This window comes from Juglans regia, chromosome 13 (genome assembly GCF_001411555.2).
Source record: "Juglans regia cultivar Chandler chromosome 13, Walnut 2.0, whole genome shotgun sequence".
NCBI classification, from domain to species: Eukaryota; Viridiplantae; Streptophyta; class Magnoliopsida; order Fagales; family Juglandaceae; genus Juglans; species Juglans regia.
The window spans coordinates 2,416,486-2,441,714 of NC_049913.1; the positions used below are offsets into that span (position 1 = coordinate 2,416,486).

The following is a 25,229-nucleotide window of genomic DNA, read 5'->3' on the forward strand; positions in this document are numbered from 1 at the left end:
GTTCAGAAAACTGGGTTTTGAATGTTTGAAATCACAGAGAAAAGAAACAAAGACGTAACCATCAGAAGTTTGGTGTTTTATGGGAATTGAGTTGAATGCTTGTTCATCCACTACAGTCTGTGGGTTGACAAGTGTAGAGGATTAGTTAGCTAATATGATTGTTTTCGTCCAAATGGGGGCACTCAAAAGTTGAAAAAACGAAAGAGACAATCATAACAGCTGGAATTTATAAAGACAGGTGTGCACAATACAATACAATACAATATGGGGGGAATCAATTACCAGTAATGATCTCACTACCTATAGCTATTTCTTTGAATTCAAGTCACATGGAGATAGGTCTCTTTCGAGTGTTTATCTTCCTGGCCAGCTGCACCATAAGCTCCACTATAAGTACAGGAACAGGAGCTGTCACTGTTTTTTTGACATAATTTTTTAAGGTGGCGTGGCAGGCACCAATTATGCAGAAACTATTTTAGGTTTGGCCTGACAATTTGACCCCAAATTATGTTCGTTTATACAATTATTAGGTGGGTATATATTATTCTTATTTTTTGGGTCGATATGGGTCTAGTTTCAATGGCATTCATTGGGTGCGCAGTTGAGTAGGGTGTAACGGACCGGTTTGGACAAAATTTAGGACCGAACCGGTATGTACCGGTTTTGTATTTTTCAAAACCGATTACGCCCCGATTACCCTCCTAAACCGGTACCTCCGGTTTTACCGGTTCGGGGTCCGGTTTTTCTCGTTTTTTTTAAATGTAAAAAATATATAATAAAGTATTAATTCTTATTATAAAATGTTATTAATAATTTAATATATATATTATGCTTAAAACATATGATCAATTAAATTTTCATTTTTAAGATTAAACTTTTATTTTATAAATTATAACAACATTATCTTATATATAATTATATTAATAACATATGATCAAATAAATTACAAATATTCATATTTAAGATAAACATTTTATGTTATTATTTATAAATTATAATATGAAAATTTTTCATATATGATATATAATTATATATATTATATATAAAAATTTAACATATAATTATATATTATATATATAACTATTTTGTATAATATATAAAATTAATTTTTATATTTTTTTTTCCAACCGGTCCGGTTCGGTCCGGTCCGGTCTCGGAAACTACGGAACCGGAACCGGCCGGTTTTCATAAAATAGGAACCGGTTCCGGACTGGACCGGTTCAAAACCGGACCAACCGGTCCGGTTCGGTCCAGTCCGGACCGGTTTTCCGGTTTAAATTTACACCCCTAGCAGTGAGTACTCAAATGCACACTCCATCCATTGCTCGTTGACGCAGAGCATTAATTAGGTCATGTTTGGAAAATGAGACGTGATAACTGTTCATCTCATCTCAAATATTTTTAATACTTTCTTTTCAAGCATAAATTAATTTCAAATTTTTAATTTTTTTTATCTAATCGTGTTATTTAATTATCAAACTTTTCCAATACTCATTTGGAATATTCGAAAAATTCCCCATTCAATCAAAATTCATTTCGATTATTCAATAAGATATCTTTGTTTTATATATATATACATACATTGGGAAAGGGGTCAAATCCATGATCTACATTTTGGAGATGTGGGTGTTGTGTCAATGTTAGAGTAATGTCATTCATATTTTTTTAAACAATAATCTCAACGTGATCAAATGATTGACAATCTCTAATAACTTAATACTATTAATTTAGTGATAATGTAGTATCATTCCAAATAGAATAAAGATGGCTAAAAGGATAATAGGTGAAATTTTTGTGTAAGGTATTAGTTATGAAAATCATTCTTAATTTTGAGAAAGTTTTCCATTCCATGCAAACATCCCGTGGCTGAATAATCATGCCTAATATAATTATTGTTCTTGATTTCCTATAGAATTAAAGATTAGGGTGCGTTTAGATGTTAAATTGAGTTGAATTGAGATGATAAAATATTATTAGAATATTATTATTTATTATTATTATTATTTTCAGATTTGAAAAAGTTGAATTATTTATTATATTTTGTACTGAGATTTAGAAAAATTATAATAATGAGTTGAGATGAGTTGAGTTCCAAACGAAACCTAAGTCCTGTTTGAATTGAGAAGTAATATTAATTTATCTAATATCATTTCATCATTATAATTTTTTTAAATTTTTATATAAAATATAATAAATAATTTAATTTTTTTAAAATTTTAAATTATAATAATATTAATAAAAAATAATATTTTATTTAATTTTTAATTTTTATCACAATTAACATCATCTCATCTGAATTATCATCAGTTAATACCCTAAAAGAAAAACACAGAATTCTTCAATCAATTATTGAACCACGTTGGATAAAATGAGAAAGTGGTTCTGACAAAAATGGCCAATCTCACAATAAAGTGACAGGTGTAAGAAGATTTTTGAAGGGGGAAACTGATGTGAAAGATGGGCAAGAACGGAGTGCAGAATACGTAGTTGTTTTTGAATTTCTTTTGTCAAGTAGTTTTCACAAGCGTCATACTTTTTGTATGCATGCAAAGATGCCATACGATGTAATGTGTATGATGGGAAGATTAAAGAGGATGACATTAATCAATTTAGTTCACATTTAATTCCAAATATTTTCCAATGAGGCTACCGACAGTCATTTCACACGAACACCCACAGCTCAGCCAATGTGCTCATGATAAGGTCTACATTTTCCCCTTTCTGCCAAGAGATAGTTTCTAACGAAACATTTCTCAGTGGTTCACTCATACCTGGGACCCCCACCCAAATAGCCTCTTGCCCCCACCTCAATAGCTATACCTAGATATGCACCCACCAAAATTTTTTGTTTTCTATATTTAAGATATGAAATATTCGATTCGATTCTTAATCATCACTCCTCACTCATTACTCATGAGTGGAGATAATAATAATAATAATAGTTTTGATTTAAAAAAAAAATTAAGAGTGTTATGTATATAAAAGAATTATATAAATATAAATTCATAAAATGGTTAAATTTTATGTAATCTGTTAGGTTTATTTTATAATAAAAATAATTTTATAATCTAATATATTATATCAAGTTATGTCATTTTATAAATTTATTTTTATATAGTCTGTTTGTGTTTAAATATTTTTCAAAAAGAATTATTTGCCCAAATCTTGCTTGATCAGCAAATGTGATTTATTAAAGAAGAATATAATATTACTTTTATCGTAATTTTTTATTCTCAACTACACTTACTTTTATAGTGCATTTTAATACTTTATTATTTACATCAATTGTTTCAATTAAAAAACCTATAAAAATTATGAATTTTAAGTGCATATTTAAGATTGTGATAAAAAATATAACTTATAAATTTAAGTAATAAGTTATACCTTTTAAAAAAAGTTACCATTAAAAATATATTTACTATTTGATAATCATATGTTTAAAACACTTTAAAACATATTACAGTTATTTGGAAATGAATTAAAAAATGTTTAACGCGGTAAAAATGACATAAAAGATTATTAGAGTTTTTAAAAATTATGATCATATCTTTAAAAGTTGTAATTATCTGAAATTTGTATGAATATTTTCGCTCATTGATAGTTTTTTTAAAATTATAATTACATTCTACATTATTTGAAAAAATACGTTTGAAGAAAAACATCAAAATGATATTTTTTCAAACATATTTTTTAGTTTATTTGAGATTAAAAAATACTTTAATATATAACATTCAAATAATTTAATTTTTTCATTAATATTTTTTAAATCTATTTAATTACTTTTAAGACTGTAACGCAATCCCCCAACAAGCTTTAAGCGAGGCCCGCCCACCTAGAAGCAAATTATAAGCAAGAACGAAAACCACGTACATGACCCAAATGCCAACGAAAATGAAAACGACGAGAAGTTCAACGCACAGACCCTCAAAATCCCAAACTTGGGCCTCCTCCTCTTATTAAAATCCCAACACAGGTCAACCTGATGAACTTAAGCACTGGACCACCATAAATAATCGTCTTTTTTGTGTTATTTTCTCAGAGAAATGTAAAAGAAGTTGCGGTGTGAAAAGATGGTGTGAAATATCAAACTTTCCTTCCTATTTGGGAGATAAAGCTAGTTCGTTTCACACATCTTTCCCACGAGTTTCGAGAATATCAGAAAATTTAGTCAGAATCAAGGCATATTATATACCCAACATGGTGTATAAGACTAAAAAGAAAAAGAAAATTAAAAGAATTTACTTAAGAAATGATGAAAGCATAATTTAGAGAATCACTTAAGCGTACAGAAAACTAGATTCTTGCCCAAGGCCAGGAATCATCACAATTGTTCATTTATGCTAGAGTACGCAAACGTCGTACAGTCGTTTTGAAAAAGATTGAATTTATTATTAAAAAATTAATTTTTTTTTTACATGCGGGTCTTATATTTATTTATTTTTTTTAAAAGGACTGTATAACACTTGCACAGACGATGACTGCAAATATAATTTCTCTTATCCACCTGCTAGCAACTGTTTATTGCCTTAAAAATGAGATCCTCCCACAACGGCTAATATTTAATTTGGTTCTGTAAACTTATCTCTAGGTGCATGCATGTCTATATTTAAACATATGCACTGTCATAGTTAAGAAAATGTAAGATAAAACCCCTTTGTTCTAATTCTAGCTAGTGGCAGTTTATCCTCCTTAATTTCAGGGCTTTTGCCCATCATGAGCAAGAAATCTCCTAGGTAACACAAAACAAAAGCACATACAATAGCTTTTTTCTGAAACATACTCAAACCATTTTGGTCACAAAAATACCTGTGTATGGGCAGTAGGGCTATACGCTTGCTTGATCAGTTGACTAATCTACTGGTTCCTTTTACCCTTTCACCAAGAAAGAGGTCAAGTTTGTGAAAAGCTTCGTCCTTTATAACCAATGTGAAGGCTAGAACATGCATGGAGACATGCTGTATAATATATTATAATGTGAAAGGAATATATGCATAGAGGGGTTTCGGAAGTGGCTAGAACAAACACCAAGATCAAGTTGTCAGATCAGGAACAATTATCTACTAGGGCTGCTTGCAACCCAACTTTTTAATGTGAGCTTGACACCAAAAGCCTGAGACTCACATGGACCCCAGGTGTTCCGACATCAACCCCTCGCAATAAAACTTGGAAACAAATCAAAGTTGCAAATAAAATAAAAGGTATTCCCTTTGCAATCTGTCCGCGTGATGAAACAGAGCATACTCCAAACTTGTAAGATGATTTAGTCAGTCTTGATCTATCTTAGAACCCGCCTGCTATTAAAGAATCTGGCATTGGTTATTTAACTTTGGGTTAATCTTTTAGAAGGGCCTACTGGGGATACAGCTGTCTTAGAATTAAGGGAGCCGAAAGAAATGTCATCATGACTGCACAAGTTCATATTTCACTTTGAACTGTGCTTCTGGACTCTTTTCTTATTCCTTACACACTTTTATTCTCCAACTCCAACCTTCACGTCCAAGTATATAATAAATGCCCACCACCTCAAATGCTACATAAATCTTGCCTTCCAACAAGCTCTAAGCATCTCTATTGTTTTGGAGTGTTGCTTTGCATTTCAGAGATGAATTATGACCCCAAATTATATGCCTATCCCTATCCTGCTCAAGGTACCTTCAGCCTCCTTTCTCCTGACGAGTTCCTCTCTGTATTCTTTCATATAGGAAATCTACTCTCATTTATCTTAAACTAGTTTGTTGAAAAGATGGAATAGTTTATTGAAAAAGGCATAATTTGGCACAGGTGCTTATCAAGGACCTCCTGTGATGGCTCCTCCTCAGTATGCCGCGGTTCCAGCACCACCTCCAAGACAAACGGGTTTTCTTGAGGGATGGTATGTATTATAAACTAGTTTTGTATCTAATAATTGATTCTATACATACATATATATATATATATATATATGGGATATTCCAGTCTTGACAGATTTTGTGTGATTATGCAGCCTTGCAGCTTTGTGTTGCTGTTGCCTCTTGGATGAGTGTTGCTGCGACCCCTCCATTATATTTATCCCCTAAAACTATTGCTGTACTTGATACACAGAAAATGAGGAGTTCTTTGTATTCCTTAAAGATGTAGTCGAATTATACATGTACACATTCTGGTCATCTTCAATATCCTTGATGTTTTCCATCTGATTTTTTTTTTTTTTTTTTTGTTTTGTTCTTCTTTCATTGTGATGGCACTTCTGCTACAAATGTTTCCAAGAGTACACTTTATAGGTGAACTGATCCAAGTCATTTTTAAATTTGAGGGAAGAAAAGGAAACAGAGGCAATAGCATAAATGATTTCAAGCAACTACTTTTTGTGCATCTATGCATGTGACAAAAGAGTAGGATATATTATGCGAAATAGTAGAGCTAATTATTTAAAGAAGCCTAATAATTTAATGAATAGATAGAGGGGATTGTTACCTTTTTTCTTTTTTCTTTTTTTATTTTTTGCTTTTGTTTTTTGTGCATTTCGAAAATGGTATGAGATGGCTTTTTCTAACCGTGAGAAAGAACTAAAAACGGAAAACCCCAGCCCTCAACATACAAGTTGGTTTGAGATGAGATATCGTTGAATAATAGTGAGATAATTTATTAATAATAATGAAATGATTTGATTTAAGATGTTTTATAGAATCTTGAGAAATGAAAAAAATTGAATAAAAATATTATAAAATTAAAATATTGTTAGAATATAATTTTTTAATATAATTTTTATTTTAAAATTTGAGAAAATTGAATTATTTTTATGTTTTGTTTGGAAGTTTAAAAAAGTTGTAATAATTAGGTAATAATTAGATGAAAAAATTAAAAACTTGAAATTGAAAATTGAAAAGTATTTATGTTTGAATGGTATTTAAATGTTGAAAAGAGATTAGATGAGTTGAGACTATCTATGAAACCAAATGGGCCTAAATCCTCCAATCCTTGACAAGTTTATTCCTTGAGTTTAGATGTATTTAAATGTTAAGATGAGTTTAAATTTGTTTATGTGAAATTGAAAAAAGTTGGGGTCTCGAGTGTAAAGAAGTCTTGAGTTAAAAAATATTATAAGTTTTACAAAGAAATATGTATTGAATTGAATAATATTTAATGATTTGAAAATTGTGTATTTAGATATTAAACTAAATTTAAATAGTTAAATTTAAACTCAATTTAAATAAAATCAGCTACTTCCATGTTTCAAAAGTAACTTTTATAAACATGAAACATCACATCAAACTACGCAACTATAAAAATTTCTCGAAGGACATCTTCGGCCCAAGCTAAAGTGCTGATAATGAATGCCAGACATGACAACCAGGTGGCTCTAGAAATGGTCCAAAAGGGCCCAAATGCATTATAGATAGACTTGTTGTGCATGGTTTCGTGGGCCTCCAAAACATGCCACCGGTGGCTCATGACACTCGAAAAAACAGCGACAAAGCCAACACTAATAATGGCCTTTTCTATTCAATGAAAGGCAGCAGTACCAATGTTTTAAATACTTAATCGGTGACTATTTCGATCAAAATATTGAAATGTGATATTTTGATATCGGTACTGATTTAGAATAGTTTTTATATATATATATATAAATTATATTTTAAAATAATAATTTATATATAAATAAATTATATATAAATTATAAATAATTTAGTCTAAATTAAAAATCAAAAAATAAACTTATAGTTTAAAAAAAAGAGTAAAGATTGAAATATAGGTTGGTACGAGCCGAAATTATGAATTATACTCTTCTCTATACAGACTATGCCACGAAAACGAAATATTTCAGCCTTATCATTCAAAACCTTGGGCAGTACACAAGTTCTGGACGATAGAAAATTCAAAAGCTACATGTATGTGCATGTCTTTGCAATTTTATTTTGACTAAATTCTAAATATTTTTTGTATTGTATAAAAACCTTCAAGGAGTTGGACGGTTGGCTTTGTTTTTTGCTGTGTTTTTGTCCCAATGGCAAAATTACCTCTAGGTTACACGAATACATGGATTCAGCTCCCATTTGAGCTTTGAGATATTCCATGGGTAAAATGCAAAAATAAAAATTAAAAAGTAGATTGATTATTATAATAAGTGGACAAACAAATTTGTACATGACGCATGACAATGACTATTTGAAGATCTCTACTCCTTTTGGGAAGAAAATAACAGAAAAAGAAACAAAGAAGATCCTCGGATTACCACTGGTTTTTTATAATAGCAGAATATATCCTTGCATGAAAGCATTCAATTGAGGAAACAAGACAAACCCAAAAGGAAAACAAAACAGTCAGCTTGGTAATCGTACAACAATCTTTGGAGAAAAAATTTAGCTGTACTGTTAAAAAATATTTAAAATTCACCTCAATTCATCTCGTCTAGTCATTATAATTTTTTCAAATTTCTATATAAAATATAATAAACAATTTAACTTTTTCAAATTCCAAAACAAATTTTCCAAATTCTCATATTAAACATAATAAATAATTTAACTTTTATTCTACTATTTATAAACTATCTCAACCCATCTCAACTCATCTTTGAATTCAAACCTCTATTTACTTTTCAACAACCTTCGGCCGTGAGTTAGCGCTGATACATAAATTATTTTATCTTATTATTATAATTTTTTTAAATTTTTATATAAAATATAATAAATAATTTAATTTTTTAAAATTTTAAAATAATAATAATATTAAAAATAATATTTTATTTAATTTCTCTAAAATCATCGGGTCTTATCTCCCTATTTAAATTAATCTTAATTTGATCGGAAGACATTAATGTCTGACCAGTACAGATCTAATTAGTTTGGTAATAAAATTTCTATTTTTCTTTTGGTGAAGGAAAAGTCTGAATTGGATCAACTTTTATTGAATATATTCCGTACTCCCAACGTACATCTCTTATTACTTGACATATGTCTTACACAAACTCACACGGTTTTGCACAAAGCCCCAATCAAAATCAAAATGGTGACGTACTCTGCAGTATTAAATTGGTTTTGATGTACCTTGCGAGATGAAGAGTTTTGATGTACCTTGCGAAATGAAGAAGTTTTGGGCATCGGCTTCGAAAACCAAAGAAGGAAGAAAAGACTCCCAAAATGAAAATGCCCACTCCACAGGTAACAGAGTTTTTCTTTTTCTTTAGGTCAACATCTCCTCACGAAACCCAGGCTGAGCCACTGAAGCCGAATCCAACGACTACGCGAGAGGAAGAGCTAAAATAACCCCCAATTTGAAGAGAGAAAAAAAAAAAATTGACGATCAAAGGGAGAAATGTGAGCGAGATTGTATCAGAAAAATTACCGGTTGTATCTACCGAGAAAAAGGCGGTCGATCGCGGTCGTAAGCCGTGAATTCTTTCACGAACGACATCATTGCAGAATGATATGCTTGTTTTTATTGAGATTAGCGTGATGGAAGAAGAATGAAGAAAATAAGAACGGAGGGGGAAAAAACAAGAACGAGGGGAATGTAAAAGGAGAAAGAAAAATATTATATATACACCTACACATAAATATATAAATAAATTCAGATATGAACAGATGTCAGGTGCTGTCTTGTCGTTTGATTGATTTAACTTCACTGTATTTTCAATACATCTCCTGTCGATAATATTCTTTTATCTTATAATTTTAAACTTCTCTTTATGTTTATTGAGTTTCGTTTAGAATCTAAATTTATTTAAATTCTTTATTATAATTCTTTTAAATTTTAATAGAAAATATAATAAATAATTTAATTTTTTTAAATTATAAAATAATAATAATAAATAATAATATTTTATCATCTTAATTCAGTTTAATATCCAAGCTCACTCTTAATATATTATAAATAACCGAATTATAAAACTTATAATAAAAAATATCATTTATTTTATTCTCAACAATACATATTTTTCTTTTTCTGATTTTACTATTTTTTTTAAGATTTTTTTTATTGACGCTAAAGATGAGGTAAGATATAGCATATAACTTATTTTAAGAAATTAAGCTATAATTTAATTAGTTTAATTATTGCTTATTTTAAGAAATTGAGTGATAATTTAATTAATTTAATTATTACATGAAAAATAATGGTAATTTGAGAGATAAAAAGTATGATTTAAATACCATGACGTGAATGTAAGTTATTTATGTGAAAAATGATCCAAATATAATTTTTCTTATAATTTATTTTATAACGAGGACAACAGTGTAAAATAAAAAATTCAAATGAAAACTGTAATATACGTGATAAAATGATATTTTTACATTAATTAATTAGAAAATAGAATATAAATTAATTATATACCAGTTTCATTACTTTTATGGTAGATTTAATCCATTTAGATACATAAATGATTTTATTTTATTATTATAATTTTTAAAATTTTTATATATAATATAATAAATAATATAATATTTTTAAATATTAAAATAATAATATTATTAAAATATAATATTTTATTTAATTTTCTGAAGAAACTTATCTCTTTATGCAATCAATGCCTTTGAGGATATTCTGACCAATCCATACACGGGTAACATGGTAAATAAGATGTTCCAAGAACGAGTCCATCTGTCCATGTACTATCCGCAGGGCCGAATGGAAGCTAGAACAGTAGGTCGTTGATTACCCCAGCAAGCACGTCTTCTGCATTTACGAAATGACCCTTACATACAGGGAAGTGGACTCCACGCGCTTTCATTTTCTTAGCCACTTTTCAAGCTTCCCTTCTGGCTCACGCTACGACCATCCAGTTCGCTTCCTTCCACGTCAACGCCAGTGGGCCCCAAACCTTTCCCATTAAATGTCGAAATTTGTTAAATAATTAAATAAATAAAAACCCTACATGCAGTACAAATTCAATCCAAATGCAAATGTATCCCAGACTCAAACCCACCCCCCGCGAATAACCTTTCTCAACCCGCCCCCAAATAATCCAAGACCTCCAAAAATCCGCCACGTGCACCAAACCTAACATCCTCGCCGTCCATGCCAGGTCACGCGGTCAGTTCTTCGGGCACCAAGAGAATCTCGATTCACCCTCGGATGAAAAATCAAATCCCCATCGGTGCCTCACAACCTGCCCGATACGTCCTCGGTCAGATCTCATCGCCTTTAAGAACCGGCCCTAGCCTCCTTTCCTTCCTCGCTCAGATTTAGGGTTCAAAATCCCCAAACCCTAACTTTCACGTCCTCCCTCCCTCTCTCTCTCTCTCTCCCCAATTATTTTTATTTTTAATATTTTTTGGGAATTTGGGAGGCCTTTCCTTCGGCGCGTGAGGTTTATTGATCTGCGCGTGAAGGTCACGCTCCACCCGATTCATGGTTTCCACCTCACCGAAATTGAAGATTTCGAATTCGGTACGTCCATGGCGTCCGCCGTCTTAGCCAGAACCACCAGCACCACCAACAACAGAGCAGGCGGAGGATTCATGGGCAAAGTCCCTTTCTCAAACCCTAACCCTAATTTCACCACCAAAAAACGGCAACAACAGCAGCAATCGCATCCAATTGGGGGTAAAATCATCGTTGAGGAATCCCCGGACGTGACGCAATCGGCGGCCTCCGACGATGCTTCGTCAATCAACCACCGAAGACACACCTCCACCAGTACCGAATTTAACAACCTTCAATACGTGAGCTTCAACGTCGCATCCTGTTCGAAGAAGCAGCTCGGCGACCTTAAGGCCCGTCTGGCTGCCGAGCTTGACCAGATTCGCCAACTCAAACACCGCGTCGAGTCCCACTCAATACCCAATCACACCCATGCGCCTCCACCTTCGAAGAAATCGAAAAAAATTTCGGGCAAGAAGCGTCCCTTGCCGGGCAATCCGAATCAGAAGAACCAGAATCCGAGCCCGAATTTGATTTCGACAAATGCGAACAACGTGAACAGGAGCATGAACCTGATGTCCATGAAGGCGTGCAAGGATATACTGACGAAGCTGAGAAAGCACAAGAGCGGGTGGGTATTTAACGAGCCGGTGGATGTGGTGGGCATGGGGCTTCACGATTACAACGACATAATCAAGCAGCCCATGGATTTGGGGACCGTTAAGTCAAGGCTTGCTAGGAATCTCTACCGGTCTCCGTTGGATTTCGCCGCTGATGTGAGGCTGACCTTCACCAATGCCTTGACCTACAACCCTAAGGGCCACACCGTGCACGCCATGGCCGAGCAGCTACTGGCCAGATTCGAGGAGTTGTTTCGCCCCTTCAGCGAGAAAATCGATCGGATTGATGAAGAAGAGGGAGAAAAACGGATCTTCGATGCGGAGGAAGAATTGCAAGCGAGCGATAATAATAATACTAATTCGTTGCTAATTGCGGAGAGATCGGACCGGATAGATATCGAAGATAAGGTTTCTGATCATTCTGAACCGTTGCAGAAGCTCCACGCGAGCTCATCGAATCGTCAGATGGTGCAATCTCCGGTGAGAACGCCACCAGTGAAACCGCTGAAGCAACCGAAGCCGAAGGCAAAGGATCCGAACAAGAGGGAGATGAGCCTGGAGGAGAAGCACAAGCTGGGGATCGGGTTGCAAAGTTTGCCTCCGGAGAAGATGGAACAAGTGGTGCAGATAATAAGGAAGAGAAACGGGCATTTGAAGCAGGATGGTGATGAGATAGAACTCGATATTGAGGCCGTGGACACCGAGACACTTTGGGAGCTCGATCGACTCGTCACCAATTGGAAGAAGATGGTTAGCAAGATCAAGCGCCAAGCTCTCATGGGAAACTACGCCAAAAACAATGGGGTAGAGAAATTCAACAAATTCCAGAAATACGGGCATTTGTTTAATCTTGATCCAAAATTTTGGGCATTTTATACTAACTTCGCTTGCTAATGATTGTGTATGTGTAGGAGTTACCTGTGAGCAGCGAGAAGATTGAAGCTGTGGCTAGTGAGGCGAAGAGACCGAAGAAAGGAGGGGAGGTTGGGGAGGAAGATGTGGACATCGGGGACGAGATGCCGATGAGTAATTTCCCACCGGTGGAGATCGAGAAAGATGTTGGGGGACACGGGAGTAGTAGTAGTTCTAGCAGCTCCAGCAGTTCAGACAGTGATTCCTCATCAAGTGGTATAACCCATTGTTTCATTTCTTCTTGGTGGGTTTGAGAAATTTTTGTTTGCAGAAATGATTGACAGTGAGGGTTGGATGCAGATTCAGATTCAGGGAGTTCTTCCGGGAGTGATTCGGATGCCGATAATGCGCAGTCATGAGGTTGCATTGAATTAATTGAAATGGCCTCCTAAGAGTGGAATCAAGTGGAGAGTTGGATCAGAAATGCATTCTTTGAATGCTTTCCCATTTTTGGGAAATTTTTGTCTTGTTGGACAAGGTATAAAAAGCTTGTGCTATAATTGAAATTTCGTCTGTACTTTTTGGTATGAGCTGAATTACGAAGAAGCTCTTTTGATACAGGGGATTGGTGTTGAACTCGGTGAAGTGTGATATTCTGTTTCAAGCTTTGGAGAGATTGATGGAACTGGAAGTCTGTAACTGTAAGTGGGCATTTTGGCTGTGGCATGAGGAATATGTGAAAAGGAACCCTCGAGTTGGGCCCAAAAAAAAAAAAAAAGGAGTTGTAGGTCAGATGGTAGATAACTTCAGTGAGTGAAAAAAAAATGGTTAAGGATTAGAAGAAGGTAGAGAGAGAGAGAGAGAGAATTAGAGGATTGAGAGATACCATTGTACACATTACCCGCATTAATACATGATTTTTCTCAGAAGCTTTTGTGGTTGAATTTATATATCCCCCATCTTCTTCTTGGGTTTGGTTCTCTTAAGCAGCATAGCACCAGAGAGAGAGAGAGAGAGAGAGAGACTTCCAGAAGGCCATTCCCTGCTTTGTAGCCAAGAGATTCCAAAGTGTGACCATTCTATCTTGTGAATCATTCTAGTGGTCCGTCGATGCCCAAAGACTTTTTGAGGGGGGGAAGAAACTCTCTGATGACATGTTGGCGGTGCACAAGATTCAACGAGGGAAGAAATATATTGAAATTTTCAGTAACTATAAAGTTTAATCAAATATAAATAATAAGAAGGTCCGCATATCAGGTGTTGCCGGGCTTTGAAACCTGGATTCCCCTAAAAGGAGTTCTGAAGACTTCGAGAGTCTCAGTCCATCCATGTGCTTCTTCATGGTGTGGGGAGAAATTTGCTCAAAAACTGTTGGGAACAACGTGGGTCGGTAGGGGTTGGTGATGGAGTACCCTTTTTATATTTTTCCCAGAGTGTGTGTGTCTATCCTTGGACCCAACTACGTATATAACCGAAAGGAAATGAAAGTTCGTGTGACCTCAGAAAAGCATCCCCTTCGACAGAAAACATCTTCTAGGTATTTTGGCATATTTTGTACAATCTTTGATGGGGATGGGATGTTACTTTCCACGGGAGTTTCTCGCGGCATCCTCTCTCTCTCTCTCTCTCTCTCTCTCTGTGACCTATAGCAATAGCATTATATATATATATATACATATATACATATAATTGGAGGCTTCAGCTTGAAGCAAGTGGGCATTCTTCTATTGTACTCGCTGCTCCCATTCTGTTCATTGGGTGGGTGAGACTCTGAGATGTGGAGGCGTTGTAAGAATTTCCTATGCTAATTACTAATTAGTCACAGTCATGGTTTCACAAATAGAAACACAAATCGAATTTGCCAACCTATACCGCTAAGAATTCATCAAATCCATTAGCTTTTAAAGCTGCTTGACCATGTTGTTGCTAGGCAAAGTCCTGACGATTCTCGAGCCATATTCAACGTCCTCCACCAGTCAAATTTTAATGATGCCTACGCCCCCCATTAACCGTTCAAATTTTAAGCTATTATCAAATAATATCAGGCTAAAGACATGCATCACTGCGTGGCCCTCGATTTGAGTAAATTCTGGACTGAAAGATGAAAATGTGTTGAATCATGGAGGCTTGGGAGAGGTTTTTTGGTTTTGATGACCCGGGACTCCCAAGCAAAATCTCTCTCAAACTGTCAAGCGACAACCTGGAAGAACACTGCTGCGAAAACTTCGTCGACAACTCATTAAAAGAGCATAGACTTGCGCTCCTATAAAGAGAGACTTTCCTAATACATTCCACCTCCCATATTTAGATACAAAAACCGCTAGAAACTTCTATGGCCGAAAGAGCAAATGAAACTAGAGATATCCACCCGAGTTTGCGACATTGCCACCAGAAAGAAAGCATCACATGCAACAATCTCAACACTCACTTCTTGACCTCTTCATATTCTGCCTCGGGAGCCTGGTCGCCACCCTGAGAACCACCTCCTGAGGAAGAACCACCATCAGACCCACCTTGCATGTGCTGTCCTATCTTTGACACAGCTTTGTTTGCAGCATCAATCTTTGACTTAATTTCCTCAACGTTGTCCCCAGCTGTTGCCTTTCTTAAATCTGCAATTGCATCCTCAATCTCTTTTGCAACCTCACCAGGAATTTTGTCCTTGTACTCACTCAAGCTTTTCTCAATGCTGTAAATGGTAGTGTCTGCACTATTTCTGATATCAATCAATACTTTTCTTTCTTGATCCCTCTGAGCATGCAACTCCGCTTCCTTAACCATCTTTTCAATTTCATCTTCTGAGAGCCCTCCTGACGAACGGATGGTAATCTGTTGTTCCTTCCCAGTGGTCTTGTCCTTGGCAGAAACAGTCACAATGCCATTGGCATCAATGTCAAATGTGACTTCAATCTGAGGCATGCCTCTGGGGGCAGGTGGAATGCCCATAAGCTCAAACTCTCCGAGAAGCTTGTTGTCAGAGGCCATCTCACGCTCACCTTGCAATACCTTGATGCCCACCTGAGTTTGGTTGTCAGCTGCCGTGGAAAAGACCTGCAATAATGTAAGTTGTATTCAGGAACTTAGCATCCTCGATACCACGAAATTATAAAATGTAAAAGTGCCATTAAAGACGATCTCCAACATTAAAAAGTTGAGTCATATTGAAGGCCAGCCAAAACTGAAAGCTTATCTTAACCAAGCCAACCAGGCTTACACAAATGGATTCCATATGGGGTCTCTAGAACAGGAGTAACTTGGAAATTTCTTGTAGCAAACTGATATCTTTTCTTCGACCACAAAATCATTTGGGAACGCTGAGAACATGAAGGATGTTCTAAAATGGGGTAATCTTATTAGGCAGCACTACAAGCCAAAGGAGAAAGCACATATAATCCCACTAAAACATTCTATTTAATTTCATGAACTTTTTTTTATAAGTATTTAATTTCACAAACTTCCTTGTCTCAAAATGGAAATTTTTCCCTTAATGCACTAAGCACATGCTTCCTAACACAATCAATTTATCAAACCAATCCTCCAGTGTGCAACAGTCTTGGTCACGTTAAAAAATATTTGAACATAAAACTAGTAAACCAAGCCATATACTACTCTAATTTCAAGTAAATATTTGTTCACAAAAAATTATAAAAAAATCCGTAAAATACTATGTTTCATTTGTACCCATATGGATTTAGTAAAAAACTAACTAAATCATTGCATTTTGGCTTTGAGTCCATACCTGACTCTTCTTTGTTGGAATGGTTGTGTTCCTGCTGATAAGCCTGGTGAAGATACCACCCAATGTCTCAATACCAAGCGACAACGGAGTGACATCTAAGAGGAGCAATTCTTTGACATCACCACGTAGAATACCACCCTGGATAGCAGCTCCCAAAGCAACTGCCTCGTCAGGATTTACTCCTTTGCTTGGGGTCTTTTGGAAGATCTCTGCAACGACCTCTTGTACTTTGGGAACGCGTGTCATCCCTCCAACCAGAAGTACCTCATCTACTTCCTTGGAAGTTATTCCAGCATCCTTTAAACAGTTCTTACATGGGCCCCTAGTCCTCTCAATCAAGGGATTCACCAAGCTTTCAAATTTCGATCTGGTTAGTGTGATATTCAGATGTTTTGCACCAGATGCATCAGCTGTGATGAAGGGCAGGTTGATTTCAGTTTGGGTTGTGGACGACAGTTCTATCTTAGCTTTCTCAGCTGCTTCACGAAGCCTCTGCAGGGCAAGCTTGTCTTTGGAAAGATCAATCCCCTCAGTTCTCTTGAATTCACTCACCAAGTACTCCAACAGTGCATTGTCGAAATCCTCTCCTCCCAAGAATGTGTCTCCATTTGTTGCTTTCACCTTTACAAGAGAGAGGAGTTAGTGGGACTTGCCTAATCGACAAGAAAAAACAACTCCAACAGCTTTTTTTTAAGGGGGAGTTGGGGGAGACTACCTCAAAAACACCATTAGAGATCTCTAAAATAGAAACATCAAATGTTCCACCTCCAAGATCAAAAACTGCTATGAGACCCTCCTTATTGTTCATTCCATAGGACAGTGCAGCAGCAGTAGGCTCGTTGATAATTCTCTGCACATCAAGTCCTGCAATTCTGCCAGCATCCTTTGTTGCTTGTCTCTGAGCGTCATTGAAATAAGCTGGAACAGTGATCACAGCCTTTGTAACCGACTTTCCAAGATATGCCTCTGCCGTTTCTTTCATCTTAATCAGGATAAAAGCCCCAATTTGGCTTGGGGAATACTGTTGCCCATTGGCTTCAACCCATGCATCTCCATTTGGACCCCTGACTATCTTGTATGGAACCATCTTCATTTCTTTCTGTGTTATAGGATCATCAAATCGTCTGCCAATCAGACGCTTGGTTCCAAAAATGGTATTCGTGGGGTTAGTTACAGCCTGACGTTTTGCGGGAGTACCAACAAGTAGTTCTCCTTTCGGGGTGAAGGCAACCACTGATGGTGTTGTTCGAGATCCCTCCGCATTTTCAATAACTTTGGGATTCTACAGATTCTCTTAGAAATTTTAATGAGTCAGAGGTAAACTAAACTGAATAAGAAATAACACAAAACACAATACTTGATCAATAGATGGGATGGCATTTGGAGTCATTATGAGAACACTGTTTCATGCTATACCTTTCCCTCCATAACCGCAACACATGAGTTGGTCGTTCCCAAGTCGATGCCGACAACATCACTCGCAGCAGGCTTTGAACTGAATTGAAAAATGGAAAAATGTTACAGCAAGAAAAAAGTTGGAAAAAAATTCCAACAAACTCCCAAAAATAGCCAAAAATCCATTATACCTGAATGCCCTGGTCAAACTTGCCCAATTGTAACCCAGCTTCAAGGGAGCCCACACTGGCTTCACATTGCTGGCTAACTGCGTGATCATTAGAAAGCACCACTAAGTTTATTTCTCACAGTGTACTTGGCTTTACCTATTTTCAATAAAATTCTTATTTACTGATAAAAAAAAGTTTATTTCTCACCGTTACGAATAAAAAAAAAGGTTATTTCTCACCCATGATTTTCCCGTATCTACCAAGCTGAACTTATACCTAGCTTCAATATAACCTCATATAGCAGACAGTATTTCCATGAACACATCTAGACAGTCATAAAACGTCTTACTTTCGATCGTTCACAAACAGAGGGAGTAACAAAAATACAAAGTGGAAGTGTCCGTCATAGGCTCAAATAGCCCCTTCAAAAAAAAACTTCAGCATCAACATAATATGAAGAAAAAATTCTGTTCCGGAAACCAGAGCTAAAACCCTAATGGAACTGAGCCCTATACATCCATCGGACTCGGTTCCAATCTCTTACAGAAATTTTTTTATATATATCGTTACACAAAACCTTCAGCGCAGATGTAATGAATAAAACCGAGAAAAGACGCACAGAAACCGAATAACGGACTAGATTTTTCGTTCAATAGGTAAAAACAAAGAGCAAAAAAATCAACTGAAACCAAATATTTCGCCTGAAAATTCCGCAGACTCATTCAATTTCTCTGAACCTTCGCAGGAACTAAACATAGCACAATCGTAAACAAAGAGTAAACGACTAAAAACAAACGGTTCAATAAAACAAAGCAGAGAGAAATCTCGCAGGACGATGACGAAGAATAAGACGTACGGATCGAAAGGAGGAGAGAGGTGCGGAGGCGACATCACGGCGTCGTAGCGTGCGAAGCAAGACGGCGGTGGCGGCCATGAACGGATCGCCTTCGGAGGATCAGAACACAGCGAGAAGTGAAAGACAGAGAAACAGAGATAGTTGAGGAAACTGGAGGGTTTAGGGGTTTTGCGGTGGGGACTGGGAAGGAAAAGAGCTTGGGTTTTTTTTTTTTTTTCCTTCTTTTTTGAGATTGTTCTGGCGAAAAGAGGTTGGTCGAAGCTTCTAGATCGCCTTACTGAACACCTCACCCCCAGGTGATCAATCAATTCACTACCAACCGTTCGATCGAGCTCAAAAAAATTTCCTTTCCAAAATGCAGTCCATCATAGGCATTACTTTTTTTTACTTCATCTCCTTTTTATTTTTAATTATATGTGTTATTTTAAATATTTTCATAAATTAATAAATTAAATAAAAATATATGTTTATATATATATATATATATATTTCATCTTAATTATTTATTTAAAGGAAGGACTTTCAATTATAGCACCAAGAACACTGCAATTTGTGTATCATTTGCATCAGCAAGCACAGATAGAAGAATCTTCAGTGAGAGAGTAGAGAGAGTCACAGATTCCTTGCAATTTAAGCAGTGTACGTAAACATATCATTAATATAATTCCATGAATACACTCACAATTAGTGCTACAAAGGAAGGGGAAAGTAAAAGAAATATTCTACATATTAACAGATTAACAACAGATGGAAGAAACTATAGAAACAAAAATCAGAAGGAAAAAAGAATTCCAACCTTCTCTTCAGAGTCAATCAGAAGGGGAAAATAAAAAATAAAAAAATTGCAAATATGAGAGAAATCCCCATTTCCAGGATAGAGTCAATGGTACTATTGATCACAGTAGAGTGGCATGATGAGGAGAGTGTTTGCTAAAAGAGATACATACAGGAAGATAATAATAAACACATTTTCAGTTCCATTCAAATCCGAAGGTAACCTCCTCTTTCTTGAGCTCCTCCATTTCCTGCGGTTCTCATGAGGATTGACTTCCTGTTGAGAGACCAGCTTCTTCTCATAACCCTCCTCCGCTGCCAAGCAGCTAAATGGGTATATAGAGCAGGGAAACAGAAGCACATCAGTACCATAAGTAACATTGCCACGCAGAGTAACATGACATTCCGGAAACCATCTTTTGACTTTGAGTTCATTTGCCCTGTCCATGGAACTCCTCCCACATTCATGCCAAACACTGTTCCAAAGTGATCGGTGTCAATTGCTAATCTCTTCAACAAAATCATAACAAAAAAAAAAGTACACCAGAAAGTTCTTCTGAATGTAATAAGATTGCAGCAAGGTGAAACTTTTACCCCCGGTGATGATGGACAGCGGAAGGAATATTATGGAAAGGAATGAAAGATAATATAGTTTCCTGTTTATTTGCTCGGCCTGCCAGCTATCAAGTCCTGCTTGGATTGCTGTGACACGATTTGCTATGAACCCCACATTGTCTTTTAGCCTCCTTAACCGTCCGATCAACTCTTCAAGGGAGTTAATGTCTTCACTACCAAACCAACTTTTTGAAGAACATTTCTCTTTCACCCGCGGAAATACTTGCTCCCCATGTGCTATCACCTGAATTCAATGAAGATACAAAAACCAAGTGAAGGTCCAGTTAACAGTTTTTTCTTTCAATTCATTAGGCCAAAACTAAAATTAAATGGTAGAGTAACTATTCTAGACAACGGCCTTCCTATGGCAGATCAAGACAAGATTGTCCAAACACTTATTGGTTAACTATTTACTTGCCATCATAACCCTTATGGCCACCAACGCAGCTAGTATGTTCTAATTTCATGAAGTTGGATGGAAGGAGCCAAGACCCCAGAAATGGTTGAAATCCATTTATCGAAGTAACTTCCATAGCTGTCTCATTGCTAGCCGTTTCTTTCAAAAGCATGCTTCTTACCAGAGACTTTAATTTGTGAGTCGTTACCCAAATAAAACTTGACGGGCTAACAACATGGAACATAAGGTTACTTATAACTCTCATCTCTCTCCTACTCTGTTTTTGGCCATTAAAGAAACTAAATGGGGCTGATACCTGCAGAAGGCGCTGCAAATTAAGATGCATTTTGGGGAATCTTCTATCATCTAGCATTTGCTTCTTCAAAGCAAAACCACCTGCAACGAAGCAGAAGAACCATGCCTTAATTTCGACCCTATATCAAACCATATGAATCCAAGGAGAAAACAGTATGAACTCATAGCAGCTTAGTAAGCACAAACAAAAGTTGGAAAGAGATGGAAGAATTTCAATTGGAATTATATCCACGTCATTTTTGAGTAAACAAGAGCATGCATCCCCAGTGGAGAACAGGTCTTTCCAGACGAAAATCCTGCAACTCCTCACCATGCTTTCTCAATGTATCGTTATAGACCACAGATAGGTCAACTGCCTTTTCATAAATCAATAAGGTGAAATAATAAAGTACAGAACAATTAAAATAAAGTTCAGAACTTCAAAACAAATCCTAAGGCCTTGACACACCCAAATCATAGACTCGCATAGACCGTCTTACACAATGTTCTCTTCATTCCATATTTTCAGACGTTACTGATAACTGGCAGAGGTCATTAAATCTTTTTTAATGTCTCCACCATAGATATGGGAAAGTACAATTTACCATGAAAATGCATATCCTCCAATGTTTTCAACATCCTATTTAAGCCGTAAAGAACATTTAGAACTTTTATGGATGGGCCCAGAAAAACAAGGTAAAATTCATGTCATTTTACACCATTCAACACGAAAAAGTATTACTCAGTGTATCTGTATCCTGGTTACTTTGTCTAATTTCAAGCAATTAGTCCAATTTATCTTATAATATCATTATTGTAAGAATCAAGCCTTGTTCAAATTCATTTTGCTTTGCTCTCTCTATCTCAACAGTACAGAATCATTCCAATCTCCCCCAAAAAGAAAAAAAGAAGGTTAAACCCAAAAGTGAGCAACAAAAGCAAAGGCTCCATATTGCTCATCGACACGAGCTTGCTCGGCATTTTAATAAAACAGGCTCTCAACAAATTGTTTGGGACATAACTAAAGAATGATACACAATCCCATAAGAGAATGATACTGCATCAACAGATTTTGTACTGCACATTGATAATACGATTAAAAACTTGCACAGATAATATTTTAAGAGAAATGCTATTATGCCGCCTGAGTTTGCTCCCTCACTTTGACTGCTCATTTATTTATTTAATCTTTTTTAACTTAATGATTAAGAAAGTGAAATTTAGTGTATTGGTGTATTTTTTTTTATTTTTTTTTAAATATTTAAATATGTTAAAAAAATATGAAAATAAAAAAAATAAAAAGACAAATTTGTACTAGGCAGCACGCCCAGCGGTCATTGCTGGGAGGCAGCCTAGCACTACTCATATTTTAATCCAGCTTCAGTCTTTTACTTTCAAGCATGCAGCCTTTATTAATGCTACCTAAAGGTCTCTGAGTTTCCACAACTCTAGTGTGCATGATCATTTGACCCCCTTTTTCACTAGGTTCTGAGTGACTTATTGATATAAAAGACTAAAAAAGGCATAACAGTCTAATACAGCTCTGAATCAGAAGTCGTGCATGAATCCTGAAAATTTGATGTTACTATATATAAGGACGATTCAATTATGGGTAGCACAACTTATATTTACATCATTTCAGATTTTACCTTTATCCAATTGAAGCTCCACGGAATCCAGCTCTATCTCAAGTTTAGTCACAACATCTTGAAGGTGATCCACATGTGTGTCAAGAATGTGAACAACAAGATTAGAGATAGATTTTGGCACGGGATTATCAGCCTCCTCAGAGTGATTCATTGTCAACAAGAACTCGAGAACATGCTCCCTGATAACAGTTCCACCCCCTTCCTTATGTTCACCCCTAAGATATGAACTCTCCACTCTAGGAATCTCTGAGAGAAGAGACTGAGCCATCCGCGAGAATCCCAATCTAGGAACACGACCTAAAGATACTGTGATGACTGAATTCTCAGTAACTCTAGCAGCAATTCTAAATGTAAAATCGCTCGAGGGAGGGCCAGGTGAATTAATTCTGAAGACAAGAGCCCCATCAACATGCCCACAAAAGGGTCCATTGCTGACGAGCGAAAGAATGTCTTGGAGTTTCAAAGGTGGACAAAGAACACCAATGAGGTATTGTGCAGATTGTGACAGTTTTTCATTTACTCTTGGAAGCTCCACATGGTACCAACAAAACTCATTGCCTCCACCCTCTGCAAGATCCCATTCCTTATTATAAAAGTTCCCATGGCCATCAAAAATATAGGCTTTCTGTCTCACCATACCCTGAAAATTGGTCCAGTAGAGAGGGGGCTCCCTGAGAGGAGTGTCTCCCAAGAGGTCCCTGTCCATTACATCTGCCTCTCCATTAACCGCTGGTTCTTTATGAGCTAAGTCCATGATTTTTAGCTTACCTTGGAATAATCAATCCAATAACAATAAGGAAGTTTATCAAACCAATCCAATCCACAAAAACCTGAATGAACTTCCCTGTCCAATAAAAAAAAAAATTATATCATTCAAAACCCCGCACTTCACGGTGAATTGCAATGTTTCAACCTCAAAACGCCATGTTTTCTATTTATTGAGAACCAAATCAGTCATATACACGAAGAAGAGGATGGCATCAAATCAAGCCAAACTGCCTCAAAACAAGACAGAGGCAACACTCGGATCCAGAACGAACCCAAATCAATACATTCACCAAATTTGCTACAAACCCACTGGACACTTCAGAAGCACCAAGACTCCAAATTCAACGCCCATCGGTGCCAAAGAAACCCATCAAATCTTCAGTCTTTCAAATCCCACTGAACCTCCAGAAACCCCATTACAACATGCAATCCTCGATTATGCGTAAACAGCCGAAAAAATAATGGAAACAGCAACATGTATATGTTTACTAACACTCATAATTAGATGCTATACCTTATATTGAAAGGCTACAAACGAGCAGACCATCGCCCAAACAAGAAGACCCACGTCGGAATCAGCTAACCCAATCGCCAAGCAGTAGAAATATACAAAACTAAATTCCCCAGTGTCTCCTCAGCCTTGATAAAGGTCGTAGAGCAACCGCCACAATGTTTGAAACCTTCAAAGAAAAACTTTTTTTGGGAAACAAATATTTATTTGCGACTAATGGAATATTTTGAAAACGGGATTATGTCAGGCGTAAAAACAAAGAAAAAAGGGAAACGTGTTGCATGGATCTCAATTTCCTACGAAGCTTCCTTTTCCTTTCTTTTTTTTTTTTTTTATATATTCAAGTCATACAAATGTCAAATAGAAGCAGTTTCTTCCCCAACTTCTCTCATTCATCAGAATCATCGCCAACTTGCAGTCTTGCACCTTTCAGATTTTTTTTCATTTATATAATAATAAAAAATGAATTTTTCTATCACGACCAATCACGTAATTATTTTTAAAATGCAAGATGTTTCAATGAATTTAATCTGGGCGTTTTTGCAGCTTCCTCTAGTCCTCTATAGTAATTTCCTTTTTTTTAATAATTCGGTTGTTGTTGTTGTTTGTTTTTTTTTTTATGGTGTCGAGCTGTGTCATTTAATAACTCCCTTTGAATGCTTCGAAGATAAAAAAGCAAAGATCATCGCATTATAGACACAAATAACAATTATAATTGTGAATTCATGATTTAATCAATATTGCGAGCAATTGCGAAAAGTGTTCCTCAGATACTGTTCCCTTTGGAGCGATGCTTCTAAAAAAATCTGAAAAATAAATGGAGCCGGCAGTGATGCTTCTCATCTCTACAATCTCATCTCATTAAAAAGAGTAATGTTTGAGAGAAATTATTATAGTAATATATAATTTATATTTAATGTACGGTTGCTTCTAGTTGATTATTCTCAACACTTATTTAGAAAGATGTGTAGTATACATGATATCATATCATATGTGCAAAATGAATACTATTAATAATAACTTCTATCTATTTTTATTCCATTAAAAAAATGAATCCAAGCTTACACTTTGTGAGAAGGATCTGAAGTGTAGGTCCATTTAAGATTATAATGGAACTTGATTTTAAGTTATTAATCGCATTTATTTTATTTATTTATTTATTTATTGTCTCGAGGACTTTATATAATAATTTCTACCTAAGATCCACCCACTTTCATACCAGCTTCACCTATATTATATTTTTATTGAATTA

The 25,229-nt window shown here is 35.8% G+C and overlaps 4 protein-coding genes across 5 annotated transcripts; 2 read left to right on the forward strand and 2 right to left on the reverse strand.

Moving 5' to 3' along the window:
* Positions 1-5,483: 5,483 nt before the first annotated feature.
* Positions 5,484-6,276, forward strand: LOC109010038 (cysteine-rich and transmembrane domain-containing protein WIH1-like). Its single transcript, XM_018990743.2, has 3 exons — positions 5,484-5,648; positions 5,782-5,872; positions 5,984-6,276. The coding sequence occupies exons 1-3, from the start codon at positions 5,528-5,530 to the stop codon at positions 6,054-6,056; spliced, it is 285 nt and encodes a 94-aa protein (XP_018846288.1). The 5' UTR covers positions 5,484-5,527; the 3' UTR covers positions 6,057-6,276.
* Positions 6,277-11,148: 4,872 nt separating this feature from the next.
* On the forward strand, positions 11,149-13,753 carry LOC109010036 (transcription factor GTE2-like). The gene is made up of 4 exons (XM_018990740.2): positions 11,149-12,761; positions 12,869-13,085; positions 13,170-13,347; positions 13,431-13,753. The coding sequence occupies exons 1-3, from the start codon at positions 11,373-11,375 to the stop codon at positions 13,226-13,228; spliced, it is 1,665 nt and encodes a 554-aa protein (XP_018846285.1). The 5' UTR covers positions 11,149-11,372; the 3' UTR covers positions 13,229-13,347; positions 13,431-13,753.
* Positions 13,754-14,886: 1,133 nt separating this feature from the next.
* Positions 14,887-19,192, reverse strand: LOC109010035 (heat shock 70 kDa protein, mitochondrial-like). Its single transcript, XM_018990738.2, has 6 exons — positions 18,970-19,192; positions 18,135-18,211; positions 17,965-18,043; positions 17,264-17,830; positions 16,549-17,169; positions 14,887-15,860 (listed from the first exon to the last, which is right to left on the reverse strand). The coding sequence occupies exons 1-6, from the start codon at positions 19,045-19,047 to the stop codon at positions 15,234-15,236; spliced, it is 2,049 nt and encodes a 682-aa protein (XP_018846283.1). The 5' UTR covers positions 19,048-19,192; the 3' UTR covers positions 14,887-15,233.
* Positions 19,193-19,744: 552 nt separating this feature from the next.
* LOC109010034 (zinc transport protein ZntB-like) lies at positions 19,745-24,267 on the reverse strand. 2 transcript variants are annotated; one of them, XM_018990737.2, is made up of 5 exons: positions 23,981-24,267; positions 22,699-23,542; positions 21,072-21,151; positions 20,338-20,602; positions 19,745-20,219 (listed from the first exon to the last, which is right to left on the reverse strand). In XM_018990737.2, exons 2-5 carry the CDS (start codon positions 23,450-23,452, stop codon positions 19,951-19,953), a joined length of 1,368 nt encoding a protein of 455 aa, XP_018846282.1. In that variant the 5' UTR covers positions 23,453-23,542; positions 23,981-24,267; the 3' UTR covers positions 19,745-19,950. The 2 variants fall into 2 exon arrangements, with proteins under 2 accessions (XP_018846282.1, XP_035540408.1); XM_035684515.1 differs by having other exon boundaries at positions 22,699-24,267.
* Positions 24,268-25,229: the final 962 nt, after the last annotated feature.